The sequence below is a fragment of the Myotis yumanensis genome, unplaced genomic scaffold (assembly GCF_028538775.1).
Source record: "Myotis yumanensis isolate MYYU_CA2020_CCGP unplaced genomic scaffold, mMyoYum1.0.hap1 SCAF_1, whole genome shotgun sequence".
Classification (NCBI taxonomy): Eukaryota; Metazoa; Chordata; class Mammalia; order Chiroptera; family Vespertilionidae; genus Myotis; species Myotis yumanensis.
The window spans coordinates 145,993,543-146,019,058 of NW_027223752.1; the positions used below are offsets into that span (position 1 = coordinate 145,993,543).

The following is a 25,516-nucleotide window of genomic DNA, read 5'->3' on the forward strand; positions in this document are numbered from 1 at the left end:
ACATGTAAATTGACCATACCTTTGCTACACTAACTAGCCAATCAGGAGAGTATGCAAATTAACCCAACAAAGATGGTGGTTAATTTGCATACGTAGGCTCCAAGAGGCAGAGCAAAGCCGGACGGCCCCGGGGCCGGAGCAGTGAAGCCTGACGGCTCCGGGGCTGGCTCCTGCCGGAGCCTGGCCAGAGCGAAGGCCTGAATCCTGAATCCAGAGGCAAACCGGCGCCAGCAGCCAAGGGAAGGGAAGGCCTATTGCATGAATCTCTTCGTGCAACAGGCCTCTAGTCTGTAATATTAATAGTACCTGAATCATTAAGAATTTAAAAAGGTCATGAAGAGTGTCTATAACACACTCAGCTCCCAGTAAGTATTATATCTTAGCATTTATGAATGTTGTTACTGTTTATCATTCCAACCCAGATGTTACCTGCTCTGAGAAACCTTAACACCTCTCTCCTGCCCACTTGCCTTCCACCAATGTGTTCCGACAGGCTGGCCGAGTCATCTTCAAAACACTGCAGAAACCACCCCGGGGAGCTCATTTAAAATCCCACCAGGAGCTACTGCACAGCTCAGCCAGCCTGCCTTTTGGATGTGCCCGTTCTCTGTGGACTTCAGGACAGAGAGGGTCACAGTTCTTCAGAACAGAAAGTTTTACTTCTGACATTTCCTAAAGTAACTGTAAGACCCAAACACATTGGGTTCATTTCTCTTCCTCTCCAAGAATGTTTCTGATGTGTTACTGGTGTTTATGGAACCATCTGGACTCAAGACAAGATGAGTGGAAAACAGTTCTATTTTCCTTCCCACCTCTTCAAATCAGGTCTCCAGTCTCCTATCTCCTAACTCTTCAAAAAATTCTCAGGAATGTGCTCTGGCTTTTTTTTTTTTTTTTTAACTTTTGGATAACAACAAAAAATTTATAAAGGAAATAAAGATAGGAAGAAAGCAAAAGCCAAAACAAAAACAAAAAACCCAAATCCCAATCCAGCCTACTCCTACCCATCAAAGCTCCTATCTTTCCCCAGCTCTGGCCTCTCTTACTCTTGACAGCCTGTGGGAGATAAGGGGTTGAGACTGGCTTTTCTAGTATCCAGAGATTTGGTTAAATCTAGATGTGACTGTGAAGGTATTTTTTTTAATATGACATAAACATTTAAATCAGTAGACTGAGTAAAGCAGATTACCTTCCATAATGTGGGTGGGCCTCATCCAATCAGTTTAAGGCCTTCAGAGAAAGACTGCGATCCCCAGGGAAAGAGGGGATGCTGTCAGCAGACTTGAGTTGTAACATCAACTCTTTTGTTAGTCTTTGGCCTGCTGGCATACCTTACAGATTTCAGATTTGTCAGCCCCTAGAATCACATGAGCCAATTCCTTACAATTTTCCTCTCTCTCTCTCCCATATCCTATTGGTTCTGTTTCTCTGGAGAATCCTAACTAATAATATCTACATTTAAAGACCCTAAATTCACACCTACACCTTCAATTCCAAGCCAAGACCACAGTGTTTATTTACTAGAGGCCTGGTGCACGAATTTCTTACACTTGGGGTGGGGGGGTTTCCCTCAGCCCAGCCTGTGCCCTCTCGCTGCCCAGGAGCCCTAACCGGCAGTCAGACATCCTTAGCACTGCTGCTGAGTCAGGAGAGGCTCCTACCACCACCTCTGTGCTTACCAGTCATGAGCCCGGCTCAGAGCTTCTGGCTGAGCAGGCTGGTGGGCCCCCGGGACGGGTCGGTCATCTGAGCAGCGCTTCTGCTGTGGGAGCACACTGATCACCAAGGGCCAGCTCCTGCATTGAGCATCTGCCCCCTGATGGTCAGTGCATGTCATAGCAGCCAGTAGTTCTGTTTGTTTGATTTCCACCGTTCGGTTGATTTGCATATTAAGCTTTTATTATATAGGAACTATCTGAAAGTCAATGTGCCCCCCTGAGGGGTCCTGGATTGTGAGAGGGAGTAGGCCAGGCTGAGGGACCCCACTGGTGCATGATCAGGGCTGGGGAAGGACACAGGAGGTTGGCCAGCTGGAGAGGGGCCACAGGAGGGCTCCAGGGTGTATCTGGCCCATCTCGCTCAGTTCTGATTGGCCAGACCCCAGCAGCAAGCCAACCTACCAGTTGGAGGGTCTGCCCCTTGATAGTCAGTGAACATCACAATGAGTTGAGCGACCTTAGCATATCATTAGCATATTATGCTTTGATTGGTTGAATGGATGACTGGACACAGCATATTAAGCTTTTATTATATAGGATTTTTAAAAATATTTTTATTGATTTCAGAGAGGAAGGGAGAGAGAGAGATAGAAACATCAATAATGAGAGAGAATAATTGATCGGCTGCCACCTGCACGCTCCACACTGGGGATCAAACTCATACACGGGCATATGCTCTAACCAGGAATTGAACGTGACCTCTTGATTCATAGGTCAATTCTCAACCACTGAGCCACATGGCTGGCCACAGTGTTTAGTATGGTCTATCTCCTTTCCATACTAAACTGGCTCCTGTTATGCTCAATGCACTGATGGATGTATTTGTTGGAGTTCCCTTCATGTAACTGATCTCTGCTACTGACAGTGTGGCTAGAATGCAGGAGAAGAGAAAGGAGGCATGAGCATATCTTTGGTCTTTTCATTCACAAAAGCAAGAATATTTATTTTGGACTTTAATTTCTTTGGTCTTTCAAGAAGAATTAACATTTATCTTTTAATTTTGCTATTGGCATTTGAAAATGAGAAGGGGTTAATATTCCCATCTGGGGCATAACTGTCAGCTTTTTCTTATTACAATAATTTTGTGCTGTCTTTTGATATTATGGGCAAAACCTCTTTTAAAAAAAATCTATATTGTTGAAAGTATTACAGATATCCCCTTTTCCTCCCCATTGCCTCCCTCCACCCAGTTCCAGCCCCACCACAGGCCTTCACCACCCTATTATTTGTGTCCATATGTAATTGTGTATATATATATATATATATATATATATATATATATATATACACTAATAAAAGAGAAACATGGTAATTAGCGTACAATTGCTACCCTTCCCATTGGCTAATCAGCATATCCTTATGCAAATTAGCTGTCAGCCAAGATGGCGGCCGGCAGCCAGGCAGCTGGAAGTGAACATGAGGCTTGCTTGCTCCAGCGACTGCAGACTGCAACGTTCCCGGCCTGACTTGCCGGCGTCTGAACTGGCAATTTGAAACATTCTAACAAATATAGAAGCTAAACAAAACCCCAGAAACCAGCTTTCAGCCGGCAAGGATCTCAGAGCTGGAGTTATACATTGTTTCGATTATAGAACCAAAACAAACCAGATACTGGCTTTCAGCAGCAGAGGCCTTGGCCCTGAATTTAAAAAAAAAAAAAAAACAGAAAAAAAGGAGCGGTTGGGAGCTTCAGTCAACAACCGCCAGCCTGAAAGCAGCCCTCAGCCCCTCACCTAGACTGGCCAGGCACCCAGTGGGGACCCCCACCCTGAAGGGTGTGTGACCAGCTGCAAACAGCCATCATCCCCTCATCCAGGTTGGCCAGGCACCCCAGTGGGGACCCCCACCCTGAAGGGTGTGTGACCAGCTGCAAACAGCCATCATCTCCTCATCCAGGCTGGCCAGGCAACCCAGTGGGGATCCCCACCCTGATCCAGGACACCCTTCAGGGCAAACCAGCCGGCCCCCAGGCCTCTAGCCTATATAGTAAAAGGGTAATATGCCTCCCAGCACCGGGATCAGCAGAGCCGCAAGGCCTCCTGGCACCAGATCAGCGTGACAGGGGGCAGCGCCCAAACCCCCTGATCGCCCTGCAGTTCTGTGAGTGACAGGGGGCGGGGCCACAACCTCCCTATCCGCCCTGCTCTGTTCGTGACAGGGGAAGGCGCCCCAACCCCCTGATCGGCCCTGCTCTGTGGGTGATAGAGAGCGGTGCCCCAACCCCCTGATCTGCCCTGCTCTGTGTGTGACAGGGGGCAGTGCCCCAACTCCCCTATTGGCCCTACTCTGTTAGTGACGGGGGGAGCTCCCCAACCCCCTGATGGGCCCTGCTCTGTGCGTGACAGGGGGGAGCTCCCCAACCTCCTGATGGGCCCTGCTCTGTTCATGACAGGGGGCAGCGCCCAACCCCCTGATTGGCCCTGCTCTGTGAGTGACAGGGGGTGGCGCCACAACCTCCCCATCGACTCTGCCTTGAGTGTGACAGGGGGTGGTGCCCCATCCCCCCAATCGGCCCCACCCTGAGCGTGACTGAGGGTGGCATCGCAACCTCCCAATCCGCCCTGCTCTATGCATGACAGGGGGCGGCGCCCCAACTCCCCAATCAGCCCTGCTCTGAGCCCGACCAGGGGCTACACCTAGGGATTGGGCATGCCCTCTGCCACCCAGGAGCAGGCCTAAGCCAGCAGGTTGTTATCTCCCGAGGGGTCCCAGACTGTGAGAGGGCACAGGCCGGGCTGGGGGGCCACCCCCCCCGAGTGCACAAATTTTTGTGCACCAGGCCTCTAGTATATATATAAAAGCCTAATATGCTAATTGTCTGACCGTTCAACCATTTGACTGTTCGGCAAGTAGCTGTAATATGCACTGACCATCCAGGGGCTGATGGATTCATGCACTGGTGGGCCCCCTTAGCCTGGCCTATGGGGATCGGGCTGAAACCAGCAGTCTGACATCCCCCAAAGGGTCCTGGATTGCAAGAGGGCGCAGGCCAGGCCAAAGGCTTCTAAGATCTTTGCATATAAGATCTTTGGTTAATCTCTCCCCATGCCTCTCCCCCTCTCCCCTCTGAGATTTGTCAGTCTGTTCCATGTTTCCATGACTGGTTTTATTTTACTTATCAGTTTGTGTTCATTAGATTTCTTGTTCATTTATTTTGATTTTTAAATTGTTGATATGTATTTATTGCCATTTTATTGTCCATTTTTTAAAATCTTTTCTTCTTTTTCTTTTTCTTCCTTTTCTTAAAGAATACCCTTTAACATTTCATGTAATACTGGTTTGGTGGTGATGAACTCCTTTAACTTTTTCTTGTCTGTGAAGCTCTTTATCTGACCTTCAATTTTTAATGATAGCTTTGCTGGGTAGGGTAATCTTGGTTGTAGGTCCTTGCTATTCATCACTTTGAATATTTCTTGCCACTCGCTTCTGGCCTTCAAAGTTTCTGTTGAGAAATGAGCTGACATCGGTATGGGTACTCCCTTATAGGTTACTAGCTGTTTTTCTCTTGCTGCTTTTAAGATTCTATCTTTGTCTTTAATCATTAGTTTTATAATTATAATGTGTCTTGGTGTAGGTCTCTTTAGGTTCCTCTTGTTTGGGACTCTTTGTGCTTCCTGGACTTGTAACTCTATTGCTTTCATCAGGTAGGGGAAGTTTTCTGTTATTATTTCTTCAAAGAGGTTTTAAATATCTTGCTTTCTCTCTTCTTCTTCTGGCACCCCCCCAAATGCTAATGTTGGTACCCTTGAAGTTGTCCCAAAGGCTTCTTACACTATTTTCATATTTTTTGAATATTTTTTCTTTTTGCTGTTAAGATTGGGTGTTTTTTGCTTCCTCATATTCCAAATTGTTGATTTGATTCTTGGAACCCTCTAATGTACTGTTGAATCCCTGTAAATTATTCTATATCTCAGTTAGTGTATGCTTCATTTCTGACTGGTCCTTTTTTTATGTCTTTGAAATTCTAAAATCCTTAAAAGTCTCACAAAGTCCCTTAAAGCTCTCATTAAATTCCTTCAGCATCCTTATAACCATTGTTTTGAACTCCGTATCCAGTAGTTTGCTTGCTTCCACTTCATTTATTTCTCTTTCAGGGGATTTCTTCCATTCTTTCATTTGTGACATGTTTCTTTGGCTCCACATTTTTGCTGCTTCCCTGTGTTTGTTTCCATATATTATGTAGAGCTGTTATGTCTTCTGGAATTAGTAGAGTGGCCTTGTGTATGTAGTAGGGCCCAGTGGCTCAGCTTTCCCAGTCACCTGAGCTGGGCACTCTAGGTGCCCCCTGGTGTAGGCTGTGTGCACCATCTTGTTGTAGTTGAGCCTTGATTGCTGTTGGTGCCACTGGGAGGAGTTGACCTACAGGCCAATTGGCTGTGAGGACCAGCTATAACTACAGTGGAAGAGCAGCTGTGCAGGAGACACCGCTATGGAGCAGGACTTGCTTCAGTGGAGCTTGCGTGCTCACTGAGTCTGCCCCTTGAGTGTGTCACTTGTGGATGTTCAGAGTTGTAATCTGGTATGTTCTGAAGCTGTCTTCCTGGTGCACTGGCTTTGGGGCCTCCTGAGAGATGCAAAGTCAGCCACTTCCTGGGGCCACCTGGCAGGAGCTGCCAAGCTATCTGCAGATGGCTGCTGTTTGTATTGGGCTTAGAAGTGGCCAGCAAGGCCAAGCTGTGAAGCAAGGCAGGCTGGAGCTAGCGCTGGGTCTTAGGTCTCTTATTAATAGGTATATGGCATGCTGATGCCAGCTGATGTTTGTTTAAGACATTTTAGGAAAGTCTGAAGCCTGAGTCAGGACAGGCCCATTCATACGGAAAATCTGCTGCAAGCAGCTTGTCTAGGACTGCAAGTTGGATGGGGTAAGGTCTCAGGAATCACCAGGGGGCAGTGAACAGTGTGAGGCACACTGGTGGAAACTCAGATATGGCTGCCAGTCAGCTCTGGGACAGGGGAGGTTTCAGCACAGGAACAAGACACCTGCGAGCACCTCTATTTGGGAGAAAGCCGCCCCCAGAGCTCCTGCCCCAATGCCAGACAATCCAGGTTTTCCCCATATGTCCCTGGTTCCTCCAATGCCACTGCCCAGCACTGGAGTTCAGAGGGAGCTGGACTGTGTAAGTTCATGTGCTGGCCCTTTAAGAGGGACTGCCTGGCTCTCCAGCAGCCTCTGTGTCACTCAGACATTATCCCCGATGGTTTGTATAGCCCAAGGTTACAGGATCTTCTCTTCCCAGCTCTGGAACCCTGGGCTGTGTGTCTGGTGTGGGACTGAGATTCCTGGCCTACAATATAGCTGAGATATCCCTCCTGAATGAAAAAAAAGCCACACATATGTTGGACCATCCCATTCTACTAGGCAAAACCTCTTGGTAGACAATATCAGACAACATAGCTGAACATAATCTGGGGTGAGAAATCGACTAAGAAGTAAATTCTGTGTTGGATACAAAGTGACTTAGTCGTTAAATGTAAATAATTTACTCTTTTAACCCAAGGCTGAGCCTTCGGGGCACCAAGGGTCGCAGGATTCCCAAAGGAGTAGTGGTTGGTTTGGGAAAACCTTCTCCCCCAGGGCTCAGACACACACTTAGTTGATCATAGACTAAATGGTTAAATTCAGTGAATTAAGAGAAAAAGAAAAATCTAGGAATACTGTTTTCCTTCCACATGGAGTGATATCCTCCACTCAATTATCTGATTATGATCTTGAAAGAAGAAAGTTGGTCACATCCTGGCCATCCCCTCTTTTCCCTTCTTTTTGGGATAAGCACTGCAGGAGCATGTGCCCTGTCCTGGCAGGAAGAGACCTGCCCCGCCACTGCTGCCTGTGATGGGAGTCAAGTCGGCCCGATTCTGGGGTTTGACACTGAGTAGCCTATTTTATCAGTGAAACAGATGATCTTTATTTATTTTATTTTATTTTTCAACTGGCCCAGAACCTGGGTGGGAAAGCGGGGAGTTATTTATTAAGTGTCATCACTGCTCCAAATATTTATCTTTCAAGTTTGCAAATCTGAGCATGTTGTGAAAACTGCTTAGAAGTCTTCGATGTCTTCAAGATAAAATATTAATTCCTTAGCTTCACTTTCCTGTGTCACTTCTCACCACTTTCTCCAGCCCTCTCGTCTTCCAGACATACCCAACCACTTACAGTTGACTGACCTGACCTTGCACTCTATGCCTCTAGACCAGTGGTTCTCAACCTTCTGGCCCTTTAAATACAGTTCCTCATGTTGTGACCCAACCATAAAATTATTTTTGTTGCTGCTTCATCACTGTAATGTTGCTACTGTTATGAATCGTAACGTAAATATCTGATATGCAGGATGGTCTTAGGCGACCCCTGTGAAAGGATCGTTCGACCACCAAAGGAGTCGCCACTCACAGGTTGAGAACCTCTGCTCTATACTGTCAAATAGGACACTTCCTTGTCTTCCTCCCATCTTCCTTCAGCTCGCCAAATATTCATCATCTGCCTTCCTCTCTCTCTAAAAGTCAATAAATATATATTTTTAAGATGCCAAGGGAGGGATATTTTAAGTGGAAGTAAAAAAATAAGTTTATCTGGAAGAATAAAAAAGCAAAGATATGCCCAGCTGGTGTGGCTCAGTGGCTGAGTGTCGACCTATGAACCAGGAGGTCACAATTTGATTCCTGGTCAGAGAACATGCCCAGGTTGTGGGCTCAATTTGCAGTAGGAGGCATGCAGGAGGCTGCCAATCAATGATTCTCCCTCCTTTTCCCTTCCTCTCTGAAATCAATAAAAAAATATATATGTTTTTAAAAAGCAAAGATATTTTTGAGAGACATAATGAAAACAGACCTAAACTTATTTGATATTAAAATGTTATAATTCTAAAACAAAACATATTATAATTCTAAAAATATTAAATACAAAAATGCAATGGAGGGTCACAACACTGCATAGATAATGTTAACAGAGAGCAACAGAATAGCACAAGTAGCCTTGAGATAAACCTTATTGTTGATATATGATGAGGAGGCCACTAGACTGAGGTGGTTCTAGTACCTTAGCAGCCTAACCAAGCCAAAGCCAGTAAAGGCCTTAAAGTTAAGAAATGAAAAACTAAGGGCAACCAATCACAAACAGGCACCTAGGCTTTCCCAAATAAGGTAAACACTCAAGCTCCTGCCAGTCAAAGTTCCCTTGCTTTGCTCCCACCTTTTCTCTATGTAAGTCCTTCCCATAGCTCCTATTTGTGGAGCACTCCTAGCCACTTCCCCTGGGCATTGCCAGATTCAAATAGCTTTGTGCTCAGTAAACTCTTAAAAATTTTAATATGCCCACCTCGACTTACCTTTAAACATGAGAAAAACATCATAACTCAATAAAAAAGGAAAAGATATTCACTGAATGATGTTGGAAAATTGGTTATTAATTTGAAAGCTAGCAACATTCTCCCTGACTTTTACTCTTCCCGTCTTTCCAAGAGATTTTTATAAGCTCTTAAATCCCTTTATTAAATCCTTGTTTGAAATACCTAGAATATTTTCTGTTATCTTATTTAAATCTAAATTGAAACATTTCTAGAAAAAGGTTTTCTTTTACCTGTAAATGTAAATATTATAATACCACACAAGAAATTGCTTTTAAAGTTAAATGGATTGCTCCATAGCTGAAAAAGTACGAGTACCTGTATCCTTAACAGGACTCTAGGGGGCAGCAGAGAGTTATTCACGCAATCAAAAATTACATCTTTTTTTTTTTTTAAACTTACCTTTATTGTTGAAAGTATTACAGATGTCCCTGTTTTTCCCCATTGACCTCTTCTAGCCTGCACCCCAAAGTTACATCTTAACCAAAAGTGTACACTTTGGTTGTTTTTTTTCAATACTCTTCTGTTCTTTCTTATGACTAAGCCTTAATTAACAAACTGGGTGGCCAGGATTAGGGAGGTTGTCTGAGGTCATGCTAAAAAGCCAAAGCAAGGATTCAAATAATCACTTTTGTGTCATTAAACCAATTCTTAAAGTAGATAAACCAACTAACCACAACTAGTATACTGTTGGCTAAGCATACTTAACCAGCACATATTAGTATGAAAAGCTGATGACTATAAAGCACTGAAATCATTTTAGGACTTTCTACTCCTATAAGTACAAAAAGTATATATAAAGAACCAAAGTCACTTAGCCACATTTTTAGAATATTAGATTCACATTAGAAGTATATCAGTATTTCAGAAATTGTTGAAGACAAAAGACTACGAAAGCTTGTTCAAAAATTCATGGAATTCTGATTTACCCTCCTACTGTAAACAACAAAAATTCTGGGTAAGATAAGTAAAATGTGCCTAGAAGCTGACAAAGTAAGGGATGCTAAGGCCAAAATTAAGTGGATGTAGAAATCCAGGGACGTATGAACATTGACAGAAACTGGCCTTCGAGCATCACTAAACCAAGTAAATTTCAACTTTAGTTTACACCTCTTTACAGGCACAAAGAAGAAAAATTACTCAGGTCCTCCTCAGCATGTCAGTTCTAAGTAAGACTGAGACACCTAAGGGCCACCCTTTCGATATAAAAACAAACTAGAAGTAACCATCTTGGATGCTGTACCCCTCCTACTCCGCTGAAAGTGAAATTGCCTCTGTTGGAAACTTGGGTCCAAATATAGGGAAGGAAAATCTCTTGAGTTTTATAAGCATAAGATGGCCCACACAGTTTTGCAGCCCAATTTCATTCCTCTGGATGGTTTAAAATACCTCAGGTTGAGGATTAGCTTAAAACGGTTACAGATTCAGGAGTCTCACAAAGGCAAATATAAATATTCTCTAAACTATAACTCACTTCTATTCCAGGCCTCCAAGAAATTCCCACAAAAATATGAGTTCACAAAAATCATGACACCCAAAAGTAAAATACATATCATGAATGACAGCCAGCATTATCAGACCCTCAAAGATGGAAGTTATGGAAATTGTGAAACACAGAATATAAATCAAAAATATTTTAAAATGTTTTTAGAAATAACCACACTGAAATTATGAGCAAAGAATAAGAGCCATAAAAACAAAAATTAAACAACCAAGCGTAGAGAGTCAAATAGAATTCCTAGTCATAAAAAGCATAAGAGATATTTGAAAAGTCAGTGAAAATGGATAAAATAGTAATAAAAAATATGGAGTGGGTTTTAAATATAGGACAGCAACAAGGCATATATTATTAAGCCTTTATTCCAACAAATTTTTGAGTTTAAATGAAACAGACAAGGCCCTGGACAAATGTCTCAGTATATCTAAATCAAAAGGAATAGAAAACCCAAATAGTCTTATAACCTTTAAGGAAATTGAATAAGTCCAAACTATGTCAATCAATAAATCTCTCCAGGCCCATCTGGCTCCTCTGGCAGAAAAATTTCTAATCTTACACAAATGCTCCCAAGGAACAAAATGGGCATAACATTCCCAACTCATTTTGTGAAGCTGCCAGAACCCTGACAACAAACCCAATAAAGAATGGGGGGAAAAAAGTGTGGTGATCTCACCAATAAATATAGATTTAAAATATCCTAAGCAAAATATTAACACATTAAACTCAAAGTTTGTGTGTGTGTGTGTGTGTGTGTGTGTGTGTGTGTGTGTTTTTAAAGCCCTGGCCAGGTAGCTCAGTTGGTTAGAGCATTGTCAGCATTGTCCCCATACACCAAGGTTTTGGAGTCAGGGCACATACAATTATCAACCAATGAATGCATAAATAAGTGGAACACCAAACTGATGTTTCTCTCTCTTTCTCCCTCTCCTTTTTTTTCTCTCTCTAAAATGAATTTTAAAAATTAATTTAAAAAGGCATATTATGACTAAGTTGGGCTTATACCAAGAAAGGTTGATTTAACATTAAAAAATCAATTCATTTCACCACATTATTAATTATAAATAGGTTAAGAAAAAAATCATATGGCCTCTTAGTAGCTGCATAAAACTCACATTTCATAAAATGGAAATGTAGTCATGATTTTCTTTAAAAGTCTCTTAGCAAAAGAAATAGCCAGAGAGTATCTACAGCTAGTATTATGCATAATGTTGAAACACTGTATTCATTCCCTGTAAGAGTAGATATAAAGTAAGTATGCTTGCTGTCATCACTTTTATGAAATTGCTGACATTTGACCTTTTTGGCTCCCAAAGTGCCAATATCATAAGGTTCGATAATAAAATTTGATAATAATGACAGATGTCTTAAGGGCACTTTATCATATCTGAAATCTGCAGTCAAGAGACAGAAAGCTACACACTTAAAAACTAAGATAGAATAATTAAGGGGCAGAAAAAGATACCAACACCAAGGAGTACTATGAATATGTGAAAGTGTTTATTTAACAAACGCTAATAATGGAATATCATGTGCCAGGCACTCTTTAAGTGCTCCACAAAGATCAATTCATTTCATCCTCAGAACAGGCCTATCAGGCAGGTACTTTTGTGATCCTCATTTGACAGATAAGGAAACTGAGGCAGAGAGAGTCAATACTTTGCCTGAGGTCACATAGCAATTAAGTGCAGGGTCAGGATTTGAACCCACGTGGTCTGACTCCGGAGTCCTTTTTCTAAAACTTACATCATGCTGTCAACCACAATGCTGTAACTGTTCTGCCAGAACCATTAGAGAATAATCTATCCAACAATGTACTTAAGACACTGCTTGTTGGTGTGAATGTAAGGATACTGTTCCAACTATCTATTTATTGCTGCATAACACATCTCCCCAAACCTATCAGCTTAAACAACTATTTACTATGTTCATGAACACTGTGGGTCAGGGGATTAGGGCAGGCACCACAGATGGCTTCTCTCTGCTTCATAATGTCTGGATGGGAAAAATGAATGGTTGGAGACTGGATGACTTAAAGGCTGGACTCAGCTGGGCCTGTGCACCCAGCACCCCCATGTAGACCCTCAAAATAGCTACAGATTATCACACCATGGCGGCTGGAGTCAGAAAGGGGAATCCAGAGAGCAAACATTCCAAAGGTATACGAATGCATTTGCAAGGCCTCTTGCAGCCTGGCCTCCTAAGTCATGCAGCATCTCTTCCTCCACATTCTGTGCTTAGGACAAGTCACTGGGTCCAGCGGGATTCTGGGGAGGGGAGTTATGCTCCACCTCTGGTGGGGGAGGAGCAAGGTAGCATTGCAGAAGAGCAGGTGCGGGAAGGTAGTGTCAAGACCGTCTTTGGAAACACAATTGGGCATAGACTCAGAGAATGTTGACAGAGCAGTCTTCCACTCTGCCATCCTTAGCACATCCAAAGAAGTCATCTATTCCACAAATGTATTTAAGAAATTGCTTGTTGGTGTGAATGTCTCAGTCCTTGGTTTTAGGTTGGCTGCATCAATTCCAAGCATCAGAAGGAGATGTAACAAGGTCACACAAAGAAAAAGAAGGGCATTTCCTCCCATGAGTCTCCTTTAAAGAGAGAAAACAACCTGCTCCCAAATGTCACAGCCAACTTACCTTCAGGTCCACGGACAACTGGCTTTGTCCATGAGTGTACCATAGCTGAAAAGGAAGATGAGAAAGAAATGATCTAGCATTTTGTCTTGTACAGTAAGAAGGGCTTCTGCTAATTTAAAAAAAAAAGGAGATTCAGAGTGCAGAATCTCAAAGGGAAGGGAGGGGAAGGAGGGGAGGAGGGATAAAGGTGATCAACCAAAGGACCTATATGCACATATGCATAACCCAGGGACACAGACAATAGAGTGGTGAAGGCCTGGGAGGGGGTTGGGGGTGGGGTGGGGGTAGGGATCAATGGGGGAAAAGGAGGGACATATGTATTATTTTCAACAATAAAGATTTAACTAACTAACTAACTAAATAAATAAATAAATGGAGAAGGGAAAATGACTGTTGAGCGACCAGCATCTGCCACAAATATAGGCAACCGTCCATTCATTTTGCAATTCTTCTTAAGTTATTTAAAAGAAAATAGCCAGGTTTATTACATATGTACATATGGAAGTTCCATAAGAGTATGAGACCAGAGGGCAAATTGGGCAATTAAGGCCTATATGCCATTTTGAGCTGATTGCTAATTACATACCAGGCACACTGCAAAGAGGCAGGGCACAGCAGTGAGTAAGACAGACCACATCTGGCCCTCATAAGGCTTACAGTCTGGCACAGAACAGAGATTTATAACAAGCAATTATATAATTAAACACAAATGTGTTGTGCTATGAGAAATGCACAATTTGCTGTAAATAAATGTTTCTTTATAGAATCCTATTGAAACGAAAGAAAAGATTAATAACTACCATAAGAGGTACAAGGTCTTTACTAAACCTAAAAAGTGATCATTGAAAATTATGATTTTTCCATTACGTAGGGGAGTGAAGCACTAGTCTGGCAGACAGTGTCCGTGTCATTAGAAAAGTGACTCCATCAAGAGTCAGAGACTGTTCACTGGGATTTACTATGGACCAATGAACTCTCTCTTAAGACCATCTGACCTGCTTCTGTCCAACTGTGCGCTCACCACGCAATCAGGATTACTCATCACCTGTCCAGGCACTTTGGATAACAGATTGGAATTCTCCAGTCTGAAAAGTTTTACCAGCTACCATAAAGTGTTGTTTTGTTAAATTTAATGTGAACATGAACAATCTTACGCCTAATCCCTCTTTAGGAGCCTGAGAATTGAGAAAACAGATCTTCAAAGGTAAAAACTGGACAACAAAAGGGATTTCATGGAAAGTAACCTCATAGGGTGATCTAATCATAAATTCCTAACTGGGCAGGTCATAGCGGGTAGTCATGCCCCAGGCTTTTATAACTTAAGCCAGCTCTGTCCATTGTTTCTGTGCATTTAGGTTAACACACCTTTGAAGTAAACTCTAATCATCCTCAAGAAAGCACATAATCTCGTTAACTATCCTGCAATCCAATCCCCACCTTGCTTTTTCTCACCTCCAATAAATGCAATGAAGTTGCAAAACTGTAAGAGCATTTGAGATCTTACTTCCCTGGCATATGTCATCAGTTTTGCTCAAATAAACCCTTATAAAAACTATCTACAGGTTTGAACTTTTTTACATTGACATAACTCAGACTGGGAAGTCAAAGTGAGCCCCACTATATGCACTTCCAAGATATAAAGCTGGTCTTGCCCAGCACCACCCTAAGACCTACCTTGTACATTCCTCGGACTACAGCTATGGCATCTGCCAACTGCTGATGGCAACATTTTCTTATTAATTCTTCATTCTGCAAACCAGAAATAAGTACAGGGAACACCATTATGTATTTCCAAAAACAACTCTCACACCTACTAGGGAGGAGCTCAGTATAAAATCATTCCAATCATCACAGTCTCTTAAGAACTTCATTTTATTATTATTTCTTTTATGCTATAGCTCTTATAGCACATTCCATTTTTACTTACACTTAACCAAAAGCAATAGCGTCCCTCTGGATAATTTGAAGATTTTATTTCATTTTACATATCAAAGTCTTTTTCGTGTTTTCCTATAACTGCTTTTAAAAGTAGTGAAATCTGCCCAGCCAGTATGGGTCAGCAGTTGATTCTTGAACTAGGAAGCAAGAGGTCATGGGTTGATTCCCTGTCAGAGCACATGCCAGGGATGCAGACTCTAGGCCCAGTAGGGGGCGTGCAGGAGGCAGCTGAATGATGATGTGTCTCATCTCATGATGTTTCTATCTATCCCTCTCCCTTCCTCTCTCTCTCTAAAAATCAATAAAAACATATATTTTTAAAAGTAGTAAAATCTATTATCAATTCATATCCTCTTTTGCTCCTTCTACTTTTTGAATGAGACAAACTCATGTAAAAAAAAAATCTAGAGTCACTAATCCATAAACTACTTATTTTCTGATTAATCAAATAATTTAACAAGCTCTATTAGTATAACAATGAAAGATACCATCTCTGATTCCAGCATGGACTGTAAACAATGATTGAGTTTAGAATCGGGCAGAATTAGATTTCAATATCATTGTGCCATTTACTATTATCTGTCTGCCCTTAAGCAAGTTACTTAACCTTGGTAGCTCAGTTTCCATATTTGTTGATCAGGGATAAAAGTATTTCCATTTTAGGATTGTTAAGGGACTTGTGCTTAAAAGGCTTAGTATGGTACTTAGGATGGTGTGGTCAACAATAGATGGAGAGCAGTGAGTGAAGGCCTGGGGGAGTGGTTAGAGGGAGGGGGTAGAAGGCGTAAAAAGAGGAACATCTGTAATACTTTGAACAATAAAGATAAAATTAAAAAATAAACAAAATCATTTATCAGAAAATTTAAAAAACACACAAAACAAAAGATGAAGATGGGATTTTTGTTTTATAACAGATAAATGAGAGGGATGTCTATTCATAATGACAGATAAGTGTGCTAATCTGACCATAGATTTTAAGAAATTCCTCAAAGCAGCCGAGTTTTCATGCCTTATCTCCAATGAGCCGTTAAAGCACAAACAAGATCATATAAAATTTTGGCTAAGAATCAAATCTCAAATCATCAAGCTGCCTGACCTAGAACCCAAACTGGTGATCCTGAGCAAGTTAATTAACATTTCTGTGCCTCAGTTTCCTCATCTATAAAAGAGGGATAATAATAATGCTTACTTCATAAGATTAATGTGAGGATTAAATAAATTTGTATACAGAGTACTTAGAAAAGTTCCTGACACAAGGTAAAGCTACATGTATTACGCAGCTATATGTAGCTCTTTGAAGCTGTTATATGGGATGCAACATATACAAATTATGTTGCCCTCAAAAATTGCTAAGTTTGCCGAAACCGGTTTGGCTCAGTGGATAGAGCGTCGGCCTGCGGACTCAAGGGTCCCGGGTTCGATTCCGGTCAAGGGCATGTACCTGGGTTGCGGGCACATCCCCAGTGGGAGATGAGCAGGAGGCAGCTGATCGATGTTTCTCTCTCATCGAGGTTTCTAACTCTCTATCTCTCTCCCTTCCCTTCCTCTCTGTAAAAAATCAATAAAATATATTTTTTTAAAAATTGCTAAGTTCAAAATTGTAGTACATACATGTCTAAGCACAAGATCAGTCCACACACAAAACAAAGGTAATGAAACAAACAAACAACAACAAAAAACACACACTAAGGATATTAGAGAAATTCTACCTGTTGATAATGTCTTTCGACTGTTAGGATCCTGTCCTGTAGAACAGCGAAGAGATTGACAGACTCCTCTTTAATACGGTCCTCAAACTTCAACTGAAGCAACTGTTTCAGGAACCCAAAATCTACCTGAAGGGATCTAATAATCTAAAAATAGAAAAACAGAATTATTGTAGGGAGTAAAGGATTGTGACGCCATGCCTGGTTCTGGGCATATAACCTGGGTACCTGGTCGGGGGATTGTCCTGCCTTTTAAGATTATCTGTCAAATACTCTTTATATTGGGAATTCCAATTAATCTACTAATGGAATAAGGAAGAAGAGGTTCCTAGTGTTATAACATAATAAGAGACTAGGAAAATTCTGGGACAAGTGGAATAGGGAAACTAAGATAATGAAACAGCAGTTTGCAGCCACCTAGTAAATCCTATCTTCCCTAAACCAAGGATACTTCTTCCCAACCAGAGGGTTAAATCACCCTGCTCAGGGAAACTCAATAACAGAAACCCAATTAAGTGCCATCTGCCAACCACACCCAAGGACAAACAAATTAAGAGAATAAATCTCCTATGATACAACAGCATAAAGCTGACGAATATTCTATTGCTCCACCCCTAGGACCTCCCTAAACGCCCAGCCTTTAAAACCCCTGAAAATGAAGGTCCCAGCGTGCTCTCTCTCAGGGGGAACACCCTGTGCCATTCCTTCCCCCTCTCCTTCTCCTACAGGCATGTATCTCCTAAACTCCAAGGGACCCAACAAGACTTGAAATCAGGGGAGCAATGGGCAGCAGCAGCTCATCCCACGCTAGCTCCCTGAACCTGTGTCCAAGGCCCCTTTTCTCGCACTTCCCAGCGAGCCAAGGCAGCCCAGCCTAGGCTCTCCCGTAGCTTCTTCTATGCCCTTCCTTCTTTCACTGTCTTAAGTGTATTTTTTGCTGTGGTCAGTAAATTCATGCTTGCTTTTCTATACTTTGTCCCTTGATTGAAATGTTTCCTTCAAGAAGACTAGCACCCCTCTAGCCAGTTTTGCTCAGTGGATAGAGCTGCGGACTGAAGGGTCCTCAGTTGCAGGCTCGATCCCTGGCTCTGGTTCTGTTCTGGGCGCTTGTGGGAGGCAACCAATCGATATGTCTCCCTAACATCCGTGCTTCTCTCTCTCTCTGTCTTTCTCTTTCACTCTCTCTAAAAAATCAATGGAAAAATATCCTTGGGTGAGGATTAACAGAAAAATAAAAAGACTAGAACCAAGGCCTCCTTGTCCCACTAGGTAACACTAGTAATGTACTCTCATACAGAATAAAGTGCGATGATCCTCTGTCATAACCCAAAGGTATAATTCTCAAGATGTGATTTTTGGATCAGAAAAGATGGGCAAAATCCACATTTGTTATGAATCCACTAGCCAACCACTTAAATATATAACCAGTATATTGATTAGTTTCCATTTGGGTTTTGTTGGTGGTGTTTGGGGTTTTTATGGTTAATCCTCACCCGAGGATATTGTTTTCATTGATTTCTTTTTTAGTGAGAGTGGAAGGAAAGAGGAGAGACACACAAAGAGAAACATCGATTGGTTGCCTCCTGCCCTGATGGGGCCAGGGATTGAACCTGTAACACAGGTATGTGACTGAGGAAAGGGGGGGAGCGGGGGGGGGGGGTGCGGATGATGCTCTTACCCCTGGGCAAAACCGGCTAGGGCTAATTATGATATGTGATCACCAAAACACAATGTATTTTTGTTTTCCACCGTCCATTTAAAATATATTCCTAGGTCATCTGCCCCTGAATGAAAACTTTAGGCAATTCCATGACTGTTCATCCTTGGGAATAGAAAGTCCTACAATCACCCAAATCACAGCCACAAAGTAGCTTTTGGGATATGACCACTATGAGTTAACATGACCACTTCAACTTCACTCATAGAGAAGGCGTCTCCCTGTACTCCAAGCTAAAGACAGTCATTGGCAGCTGCCTGTCTTCAAGGAAAAGAGTGTGATTCACTCTTGAGCTCTCCCTCACCTCTCCTCCCACACTCAGCTACTGTGTCTCCAACATGGATAAGGCAGAAGGAATAAAGAAGCAGGGCTACTCCTCCCTGGTGGAGTGGCTGGCAGGTCACCCAGGACTGGCAGGTAGGGGGAACTAACTTTCCTTCCCTTGGGCACGGACATAGTTTCTCTAGCGATTCCCATGGCCAGGACCCTCTCTCCTGTGGATGCAGGTTGACCTAAGCAAATGCTTCTCTACTCTGGTGATCATTGCTACTCCTTCTTCAGCTCCTATGAACCTGGAGTTCTCCTTTCCCCTCTCCCTGCTATTGGGTGTCCTCTGTCCTTCTAGATCACTCTTCTGGATAGGACCCAGAATGACCCCACATTAGCTAACTTCTCTCTCTGTCTCATAGACCACATACGGTCCATGGAAAACAGTCACAACATTCCTCACCTCAACCACTCTGAAGTGTAGACTGATCGCAACTTAGCCATGCCATCTTCTATCTAGTCATAGCTCACTTTAACTTCCTTACACACGGATCAAGCACAATAGCAGCAAACACTTCAAGTTCCATTGAAGCCTTCCTTACTCGCTGTCAGCTGAGGAAGATCACCTCTGTTACCCTCTCCCCCACAAAGATCATAGCAATAGTGTTTTCTTAAGAAAACTCTTCAACAAGAGAGAGGAATCGAAGATGGCGGCATAGGTAAACACCGGAGACTGCTGCCTCAAACAACCACTTCAAAAATACAACTAAAAGACGGAATGGACATCAACCAGAACCACAGGAAAGCTGGCTGAGGAGAGACTCTTCAACTAGAAGGAAAAACAACAGCATTATGAGGCTCAGAGGAGGCGCAGTGTGGAAAATTTAAAGGTACGGTGGTGCGGTGGTGTGCGCGCAAAGCGGGCTGGTGGCTGAGGGCGCGGTTGTCGTTTTCAATCAGGAGGGAGTCTCAGACTCTGGGCTACAGATCCGGACGAGTCTCTAGGGACCCAGACTCAAACGGGAGAAGCGGGACTGTCTGGCTACGGTCCCTCCGAGGTTTGCAGCGGTTGCTGGGACAGAGAGGCAGAGCCCCTGGGGACGGACTGAGAGCAGCCATAGCTGCTCCCTCCCCCCGCCCTGTTGATTCCGCCCCGCCCAAGCCCTGCGCAGAGCCATTTGCCGATCTCCTCAGGCAAAGGCTAGATTAGCACCTCCCCAGAGGACTGAAGTTTTCCCACAGCTGATTCTCACAGCCAGTCGGCCTGGTGGTCAAATCCCTCTAGTATTAACTACAGCAATTAAGGCTTAACTAGAACAAGACTGCGCACAAAGACCACAAGGGGGTGCACCAAGAAAGCATAAAAGATGCGGAGACAAAAAAACATGACAGAAATGGAGGATATGGAGCTAAAAATCGCAATTTTGAGGGCTTGCAATAAACTTGAGCAGAGCCTCACGAAAACTAATGAGACCCTCGATGCTATGATAAAGAAACTAGAAAGTAAGCATACACGGACTGAAATAAAGAATATTATACCCAATAGCAGACCAGAGGAGCACAAGAATCAAACCAAAGATTTGAAATTCGAAGAAGCAAAAAACACCCAACTGGAAAAGCAAAATGAAAAAAGAATCCGAAAGTGTGACGATAGTGTAAGGAGCCTCTGGGACAGCTTCAAGCGGACTAATATCAGAATTATAGGAGTGCCAGAAGATGAGAGACAGCAAGATATTGAAAACCTATTTGAAGAAATAATGGCAGAAAACTTCCCCCACCTGGTGAAAGAAATGGACTTACAGGTCCAAGAAGCGCAGAGAACCCCAAACAAAAGGAATCCAAAGAGGACCACACCAAGACACATCATAATTAAAATGCCAAGAACAAAAGACAAAGAGAGAATCTTAAAAGCAGCAAGAGAAAGAGACTCAATTACCTACAAGGGAATACCCATACGACTGTCAGCTGATTTCTCAACAGAAACTTTGCAGGCCAGAAGGGAATGGCAAGAAATATTCAAAGTGCTGAATACCAAGAACCTACAACCAAGATTACTTTATCCAGCAAAGCTATCATTCAGAATTGAAGGTCAGATAAAGAGCTTCACAGATAAGGAAAAGCTAAAGGAGTTCATCACCACTAAACCAGTATTATACGAAATACTGAAAGGTATCCTTTAAGAAGAAGAAGAAGAAAAAGGTAAAGATACAAATAGTGAACAACAAACATGCATCTATCAACAAGTGAATCTAAGAATCAAGTGAATAAATAATCTGATGTACAGAATGAACTGGTGATTATAATGAATCAGGGACATAGAAAGGGAATGGACTGACTATTCTTGAGGGGGAAAGGGGAATGGGAGATTCGGGAAGAGACTGGACAAAAATCGTGCACCTATGGATGAGGACAGTGGGTGGGGAGTGAGGGCGGAGGGTGGGGCGGGAACTGGAAGGAGGGGAGTTATGGGGGGGGGGGGGAAGAGGAACAAATGTAATCTGAACAATAAAAATTTAATTTAAAAAAAAAAAAAGAAAACACTTCAACAAGTTTTCCTCTTCACCTCCTGATCCCCTTTTTTATTACCCTTGATCTGATTCAAGAGCTAAGAGTCACTGATCTTATGTGCAACACTTCTTTTGTAAACTCTACAAATGGGATCTAACTCACACTCACTTTGGAATTTGACACCTGGTACTAGCATCTTGGGAAGAATCTCATTTTAGTATTCTCATACTCTGTGCAAGGTGTCATTTTACAGGTGAGGATATCAAGGCTTCGAGAGGTTAAGTGACTAACTAGTCTAACTTTATGTGGCCAGTAAGTGGGAGGCCCAGATTTGGACAGACACTGACTCGTATTCCTTTCTCTTTATATCATGCTGTCAACTTATACAGCATTTGGTCTGGCCCTGCCAAGGCATTAGGGGTGAGTTAATGAAATGTTTGACCAAATACAGCAGGCTAATTTTTAAGTTGATAATTTTGTATGACTCGCAAATGATGTTATAAATATCCAAATGGTCCATGGCAGAAAAAAGATTCCCCACGGCTGTTATAAAGGGTACTATGTTGAGGAATCATTAAAAATATATCCTAGAGCAAGTGAAGTCTTAAGAAACTCCTTAAATTGCAGGAACAAGTTGAGATGACTTTGTCTTAAAAATCAGCCCAGGTATGCTCTCCTGAATAGTAAATTTAATTAAGAAATAAGTTAAAAAAAAACCCAAACAGCCCTTATAGACTATTTGTTCTGAAGAAAGGAAGAGCAGGGATCCTGGTGTGGTCAGTCAAACTGCTGCTGAACCACAGACTCCCATAGAGACTATAAACTCAGATACAATATGACCAAAACACAACCAACAACTCGAAGATGCTGGAGAATGAAAAGGTGGGCAGGAGAAGGAGGAAGAAGTAAAGTGGTAGACAGTGCATGTGAACTGTGTCTTTAAGAAGGTGCCCAAAAGCTGCCACACAGCATTTCCATCTCAATTCTATTGATCAGAACTTAGTCCTTTGGACATCCCTAGTTGCAAAAGAATACAGTTATAAAATTTCCTGAAGGCATTAAAAAAGACAAAAAATTGGCATTATATATGAAAAGGGACAGCTTCAGAAATTACTAGTGGGAGTGCAAATAGGTGCAATCTCTATGCAGTACAGTTTGGCAATATCCTTACAATGACTAATGCATACATCCTCTGACTCAGAAATTCCACTTTTAAGAATTTACACCACATGTCTGGCCAGCATGGCTTAGTGGTTGAGCATTGACCTATGAACCAGGAGGTCATGGTTTGATTCCCGGTCAGGGCATATGACGGGATTGCAGGCTCAATCCCCAGTGTGGGGTGTGCAGGAGGTAGCCGATCAATGATTCTCTCTCATCATTGATACTTCTATCTCCCCTTATCTCTTCCTCTCTGAAATCAATGAAAACATTGTTTTTCAAATGTCCATGCCCTAGCTGGTTTGGCTCAGTGGGTAGAGCATCAGCCTGTAGACTGAAGGGTCCCCGGTTCGATTCCAGTCGAAGGCACATGCCTGAGAGGCAGCCGATTAGTGATTCTCTCTCATCATTAATGTTCCTATCTCTCTCTTCCTTCATCTCTCTGAAATCAATAAAAATATATTTTTTAAAAATGTCCATCAATAGGGCGATAGCTAAACAAATTATGCATTTTATAATATGATGTACTTGTGAAATATGCAATGATTTTCAAGTTCTATTGTTAAGTGAAAAAACAGAAACAAAATACATAAGAGTATTTATAGTAGTATGCTACCCCATGTGACAATTTTATTGACTAGCAATTTTAATACTAACTCTTTATGTCTGATATATATGAAATGTTTTATTTCTTTTTTGTTTGTTTGTTTTTAAATATATTTTTATTGATTTCAGAGAGGAAGGGAGAGAGAGAGAGATAGAAACATCAATGATGAGAGAGAATCATTAATCGGCTGCCTCCTAGAGGCCCCCTACTGGGGACTGAGCCCACAACCTCCCAGGCATGTGCCCTTGACTGGAATGGAACCCGGGACCCTTCAGTCTGCAGGCTGATGCTCTATCCACTGAGCCAAACCCGCTAGGGCAAATGCTTTATTTCCTTACAATCAAAAAAGGCCCCCCAAAAAATGGGTCCAAAGGAACTATTTGACAAAACTGTATGTTGGGTAACACAGTTATTCATTATATTGTTTTCTACCTTCTACAATTTTTAAAAAGTATTATACATAGCAAATGTTCACAGATATAAAAAGAATTCCAAAGAGAGTAACAAAACATCTCATTAATATATATATATATATATATATATATATATATATATATATATATGCACAACATGAATATGACATAAATATAAGTTGTGGTTCATATTGATAATTTTTAAAAGCACAATTGTCATCTAACTCAGTTTGTAAAAGATGCTAATATTTTTAAATTTTTGATCATTTCAATTCTGTCAAGGAAAGAGACCTAAAGGCAATGAATTCTTTTAAAAATCATCCCAGAAGTTTCAAATTAATCCAGATTACCTTCACTAGTTTTTGTGTAGATGAGCACAGCTCATTTAATGGCAAAATTTCACTGGAATCCGTTTGAGTAGCATGGTCTGTGCTGAAAAAGCCAACTTTCAAATCATCTGATATGTTAAGTCTGAAAAAAAAAAAAGAATATTAAATATGTTTTATGTAGTAGATATTTTCTTAAAATATATATTAGTGAGTATATTTTTGTGTAAATCATATTATGTTTTAAAGATTCAAAAGGGTTAATAAAGTGAGGAAACCTCTGAACTATCTGTTGATAATTTGAGGTTTTCACCAAGACTCTGCTGGATTACCCAATTTTCTATAGCATTTTGCTCCACTGATACTCATTTCCATTTTCTGAGATACTGTTATAATCATAATTAGCTAATTTATTAATATTTATAATAGGAAGAGAGCAAAGGGGAGGCTAGACATTATAAACATGGCCATCTGGGCAGCTTCACCGGGAAGCTTCGGCTTCACGCTCCCCAGGGAAACCCCGGTCCACTCCCTGCAGATCGCTGGGGAAAGGGATCCAACAAAGGTGCATGTTTGTCAGCCCTAGCCTGAGGAACAATGAATTGGCTGGACCCCATCAGAAGTGCATAAAAACAGTTAAAATCTCCAGACAAAGAGTTCTCTCTCTCTTGCCTTGGTTCTTGTTCTTGCTTGCTCTGTGACCTGCACTTGCCCATGTGCTCACCTGTTCTTCCTCCATAGCCCGGTGGCCTTATGCAGCCATATGACCCAGGCCCATGCGGACTCCACCCACAGGATGCTGCACTGGCCTGGACTTTAATATGGAGCAGAAACTATGGGCAGTGGCCTTTATTCCTGCCCTGCTAAAGACACAGTTGGACTTCCTCCATGGGGAGAGGGACTGAGATAGGACCTTGGAGGGGAATCCCCTTAACTTTACATCATCAGTAGAGCTTTACATGAAACCCCATCCTCTTGTGGCAGCCTCAGGACATTATTTTATTTGTGGCACTCTAAGAACTCCACTTCCACCAAAAACAATTTTGATTTATAAGCCCCCTTTTAGTATATCATCTACTGTGTTGTGTGTGCTACCACTTGAAGCCATTCTAAATTATGCACAGGAATATCAAGTGAAAATACTGTAAGACAGTGATTCTGTGGTTTGAGGACCCCTGAGGCTCCAAGACACTCAGAGAATCCACAAGGTCAAAATTATTATCATAAAAACATTAAGATTTTGTTTGCTTCTTCCACTTTTATTCTCTCACAAGTGATGAGTGGAGTTTCCCAGGCTACAGGTTATGTGACTGCATGGCGGACTGAATGAGAATTCAGCTATCTTTCCTTAAGCCAGATATTGAAAAGACTTGCAAAAATGTAAAAAAAAAGTGACACTAGTTTCATTGAAGTCTTGTTTTGAAAAATACATGTTTTCCTTTAAAATATACTTGCATTAACACAGAATTGACTTATCATTATTTCAAATAAATTTCTCCTTTTAGATGTGTAATATGATTACTGAATAGAGAGAACCTAAATTAAGGCTCTTTGAGGTCCCTAATAATTTATAAGACCATAAAGAGGTCCTGAAACCAAAACTTTGAGAGCTGCTTCTTTGCAATGATCATGTAACTGTACTGTATTTGATTTTCAAACTCAATTCTTAAAAAATCTG

At 41.9% G+C, this 25,516-nt stretch overlaps 1 protein-coding gene across 1 annotated transcript in view; it reads right to left on the reverse strand.

The window, feature by feature from the left end:
* CUNH10orf67 (chromosome unknown C10orf67 homolog) overlaps window positions 1-25,516 on the reverse strand; it is a 142,001-nt gene that overhangs the window by 106,355 nt on the left and 10,130 nt on the right. Inside the window, exons 2-5 of the mRNA XM_070427716.1 lie at window positions 23,863-23,983; window positions 16,843-16,986; window positions 14,870-14,944; window positions 13,196-13,240 (exon numbers count right to left, since the gene is read on the reverse strand). Of these exons, the coding sequence (XP_070283817.1) occupies window positions 13,196-13,240; window positions 14,870-14,944; window positions 16,843-16,986; window positions 23,863-23,983 (385 nt within the window). The remainder of the gene's footprint in view (window positions 1-13,195; window positions 13,241-14,869; window positions 14,945-16,842; window positions 16,987-23,862; window positions 23,984-25,516) is intronic.